The 4,969-nt window shown below is 48.3% G+C and overlaps 1 protein-coding gene across 1 annotated transcript; it reads left to right on the forward strand.

Annotated features, from left to right (window-relative positions):
* Positions 1-167: 167 nt before the first annotated feature.
* Positions 168-3,603, forward strand: LOC104503895 (serine/threonine-protein kinase Sgk2-like; the record flags this gene model as incomplete). Its single annotated transcript, XM_010152895.1, has 6 exons — positions 168-204; positions 615-701; positions 2,070-2,165; positions 2,458-2,613; positions 3,025-3,114; positions 3,315-3,603. Coding segments are annotated over 6 exons (622 nt in total), but the record flags the coding sequence as incomplete, so codon positions are not given.
* Positions 3,604-4,969: the final 1,366 nt, after the last annotated feature.

The raw sequence follows: 4,969 nt of genomic DNA on the forward strand, positions 1-4,969 counted from the left end.
GCACACTGCCGGCTCATGTCCAGTGATGGGAATCTGCATTTTGGGAAAGTCTTGGTGAACTCAGTTGTGGAGTCTTGTTAGCTCCTGTTCTTAGCTGATGCTACTTCAGATTCTGCTTTTCTAAATATCTGGCCAAATCTGCTCAAATGGCACTTTTTGTCTTGCAGGGACTTAAAACCGGAGAACATACTCCTGGATTGCCAGGTACATTCACAGCTCATGGGGGACTATGGTTCTGCAAGCTGGGCTATAGCTCACTTCATTGCATGGATTTAGTATGTATGCACCACTGCATTTCTGTGCAGCTCCTGCAAGTGGGAGTGAGCCTGCCCTCTGCAGAACTGCACACTTGAACATGGGTAATGCAGTGGCAAAAGCACAGAAGTGCTGGATCTCTTCATAGCTATGTCACTACAGACAAATTTAAAAATCCAGACTCTACTTTCTCTATAGAGTCCTGTACGTGTACTACAGAACGTCCAGGAGGTGAGGGAAGGGAAGCAGATGAACAGTGGGGAACTAAAATATGTGAGACGTAATGTGAAGGCAAATGCTTGGAAAATCTGTCTCGTCACTGGAAGAATGGGCCAAGCTGAAACTTCTTTCTTTTTTAGGGACACATAGTATTGACGGACTTTGGTCTCTGCAAAGAAGGGATGGAGCAAGAGGAGACAACCTCCACTTTTTGTGGCACTCCTGAGGTACAGCATGTGCTGGGACACAGTGAACTGGGGGCTAGAAGCCTGCAGAGACTTGCTGCTCTGGGTCTCAGACTTGTATGGGTGCTCAGCACCGCAAAATATGGGCTCTGTGAATTGGATTGCCTTGGGATCTTTGAGGCTGTCAGCCTGAAGCTGGAGGTCAGATAAGGCCTTTCCTACTCAGCAGAGACTGGTAACAGCTGATTAGTACTCTGAATTTGCTGTGCTATCAGGGGTAGGGATCCCTGCACTTGGAAACGGTTGGTGTTGTGAAACTGGGGCTGCTCCAGGTGGCTGTGGAGACAACCTTGACCCTGGGAGCCCATAAGCAAGCCTGTGGGCAGGCTGTTTACCTACCCTGATACCCTGGAGGTGCAGAACTGGTTGCCTGCTAGTACTGACACACACAGGACCTTGCTGTGCCCTTCTACATGTCCTTGGTGTGCAGGAGCTGCAAAACAACCTGGGCAGAGGAGGAGACCACACTCCCTGTAATGTGAACAGTACTTGGAGGGAATAAATTGCCTGTTCTTCAATGTACCTCGGATACTTTTGGCTAAAAAAATCTTTCCAATTTGGCTTCTTGGAGGCTTTTTTTTCCCCTTTCTCCTTACTGAGCTGGGGATTTGGGTAGCACTTTGGTCTAGGTAATACACCTGTCCTGCTGCCTCAGACAGCTTGAAGAAGGGGCTGTAAACAAGACACTTCTCAGTATTCCAGCTCAGTACAATCAGGCAGGAATTTCCTGGTTGTAGCCCTCAGGTTTCAGCAGTCACCCACTTATGCAATAGTACAGCAGGATCCAAGCGGGAACGTTCAAGCTTTATTTTGTGGTTTTTGGTGTGTGGTGGTTTGTTTGGGTTTTTCCCTGCCTTAGATAGGGAGCCTGATAGTACACAGAGATAGTCCTGTGTGAGAGCAGGCTTGATGTGCTGCTTGAATTCCTCCTGGTTGCTCCTTAGTGGTGGTTACTGGTAGTTCTGTTGCTTTGAACAGACTTGATGTGACTGAAAACTGCAGCTCTCAGAACTCCAGGAGCCCCTTAGAGGTGTAGTGTGTCAGTGCAGGATGTGCTTGCTGACTGAGTTGTGATGGGTGGCAAATCCTTAAACAAGTTCTCTATAGGCAGAGAACCTTGTGTATCCCAGGGAAGAAGAAGAAAAAAAAAAAACACCACTTCGGGGGTTTTGGTAGGGTTTTCCCAACCCACTGCTTTGAAGCAAGTGGAGAGCCTGTCAAAGCATAGGGAAGCACACAGATGCTTTTTTACTGATATTTGCTCAGTTTGAACTGCAGACAGGTTTGCGTACTTACGAGGACAAAGCCCTTCATAATTTAAATCAAATACTTACTTCTGACTCTTCCCAGTACTTGGCTCCTGAGGTGCTAAAGAAGCAGCCGTATGACAGGACAGTAGACTGGTGGTGCCTGGGAGCTGTTCTCTACGAGATGCTGTTTGGACTGGTAAGCTTAGCAGCCATCTGTTTTACTCTGCATAGTGGAGAATTAATTTCTGAAAACTGATGTGAGGTTGGTCTGATGTTCATGTGGTGCCTGACGCAGACAAAGGAATTCTGAATTAGATGACCTGTTTCAGTTATACCATTGCCCTTTGAAAGAGATATCTATTTGATACCTGAGATATGGCAGGTCTCCCTCATCTCCTTCTGCAGGACTCATTTTTTTGACCTGTGATGTGTGATTCTTTACGGTACCTTGTGTCTTACCTGGCTGCTTCTCCTCTCTTTCAAATTAGCCTCCTTTTTACAGCCGGGATGTGTCTCAGATGTATGACAACATTCTGCACAAGCCACTCCAGATCCAAGGAAGCAAGACTGTGGCAGCTTGTGACATCCTCCAGGGACTTCTCCACAAGGACCAGAAGCGGAGGCTGGGTGCCAAGACAGACTTTGTAGGTTGTCTCCATTAGGATCAGGAGGGAGGATGGATAAGAAACCTTTCTATTCTGAGCCTTTTTTTTTATTATAACAACACTGCCTTGGAATAAGCTTTCCATGCATGCTGCTGTCTCTCCAGCTCCCTAAAAGGGGCACATGGGGTTGACTTGGATTTCCAAAGTCCATGGTTCAAGGTGTGGTGGAAAGCTAGGACACCAATGTGTGGTGGTGTCATCTCCCTTCCAGGAATTACTGGACCATGACCCTCATGTATTAAAGATTTGGTACTTGGCCCCTACATGGATATGTGGTAGCTCCAAGTCTTGCTTCAGCCACTTCATCCTATGAAACCAGTTGACAGGTGCTGGAAAAGGAGGGTTGGCAGACATCTGATTTTTTTTTTTTTTTCCCTGCTTTCTATGCAGCTTGAGATAAAGAACCATGTATTCTTCAGCCCAATAAACTGGGATGACTTGTATCACAAGAGGATTACTCCTCCATTTAACCCCAATGTGGTGAGTATTTCTGATCTCTGTTACACAGTGGTACAAAAGGAATTCTCTCCAGATGTCTTATGCTGACACTGAGGGATGCTGAAGTGCAGGTTAGTAACTGCAAATGCAGTAGTGATGATCCTTGGAAGGGCAGCTCTGTTAGTGACTAGTTGGGATCTGCTCACTGAAATGACTGTGTGTCTCTCTGCTCCTTGGCTTAGGCCGGTCCAGCTGATCTGCGACACTTCGATCCAGAGTTCACCCAAGAAGCGATCTCTGCTTCCATCACCCACACGCCTGACCTAGCAGCCAGCAGCTCCAGTGCCTCAGATGCATTTTTAGGATTTTCTTATGCACCAACTGAAGAGGGCATTTAGGTTTTTATAAAGGCTTTGAGAAGCCAGATTTTAACTGAATGGGGTTTGGTTTTCCTTTTTTTCTTTTTTTCTGAAAGGATTGGTACTGATCTTTGCTCATGGCTTAAGGAAATTTGGACTAATACACTAACTGGCTGGGATGGAACAGAGCTCTTAACTTTTGCTCTTTGGCGGATTTCCCTCTAAATCACTGTTCCCCTGGCAGGGAAAGTGCAACGCTATTATTATTTTCCCTCTGAGTTTCTTGTGCTGCTTGGCAGAATTGTATTCACTCTGTGGTTGTATTTATGGTTGAGCCATGTCCCTCTAACTGGCCACTTTTTTATCTTTTTTTTTTGTTGTGTGCCAGCTATCTCCAACTGCTTTGCCCCCTCCCCATAGAGAGGGAAACTCTTCACACTACCCAAGAGCAGTGGCTTCCCTTAAGTGGGCTGTGCCGCTTAAGGCCCTCATCCTGGACTGACAAACTGCTCATCAGTTACTGCTCCAAAAATGGCTAGATGTTTTTAAGCCCTGAAGTGCACTGTGGCCTTTCATGCCAGCCGGTCCCTCCCCAAAGTGAGCGGATCATCTCTCTCTGGTCCAGGATTGGGATGCTGTTGAAGCAACAAGGAGGCTGTTATGGAGAAGCCAATGTGTGTGTGGAAAATCCCAGCTAAAATGGGTGGGGAAGAGGCTCAGTTGCTGGAGTAAAAAAATAAAAACCTTATAGCCAAAGCTTGCCTGGGTTTGGGGATCCTTTCACAGCATGTGCTTGACTTGCCTGAAGCATACCAGCACTAGTGGAACGAGCACGATGCAGTGCGCGGGGCAGCGCATGGCGCTGGGCCCTCACACGCAGCAGTGGGCCTCGGGCTCCTGCTCCCCTCCACCTGTCGCTGGTGTACAACGGTTGTGTGTTCTGCCTTAATTCAAATGCTGGTATGTGCATTGGGTGTCACCTCCCACTTTTTTTTTTAAGTAACTTTGTTCTGTTGCGTGGGGAGAAGGGGCACCGAGAGCTAACTGCGACACAGGCATGAAGAAGGGGCTTTCTCGAAGCGGTGCGATGCTCGCGTGGTTGGGAAGCTTGTGCTCAAACCATTTTTTTATGGGACTTTATCTTGTAGACGCTGAAGTCATCAGCAATGTGACATGGTTTATATTAAAGTTATACACGGTGCTCCTGTCTCTGTCCTGGCTGTGAGGGAGCGGGAGGGCAGGGAGGTGGGTGTGGGGCTGTTCCTGCCCTTGGCTGAATGCAGGAAGTCGCTGAAGCTTTTTCTAATTAACTGTAACATCCCCGACTTCAGACTCAAGAGGAACACTGGAATTTTTGCTTTTACCTGGGCCTAAGGCCCAGAAACCTGGTCTCAGGGTGAGGGGTGCAGCCGCCTGAGGGGACACGGGCTTGCGCATGCCCACTGGCAGAAGAGGGCTGGGCCGGGGCGGCCTTGCGCGGGGCCCGGGCAGGAGGAGGGCCGACCGGCCGCTTCCCCCCGCGCCGCAGTGGTACCGTC

This window comes from Eurypyga helias, unplaced genomic scaffold, assembly GCF_000690775.1.
Source record: "Eurypyga helias isolate BGI_N326 unplaced genomic scaffold, ASM69077v1 Scaffold41635, whole genome shotgun sequence".
Lineage (NCBI taxonomy): Eukaryota > Metazoa > Chordata > Aves > Eurypygiformes > Eurypygidae > Eurypyga > Eurypyga helias.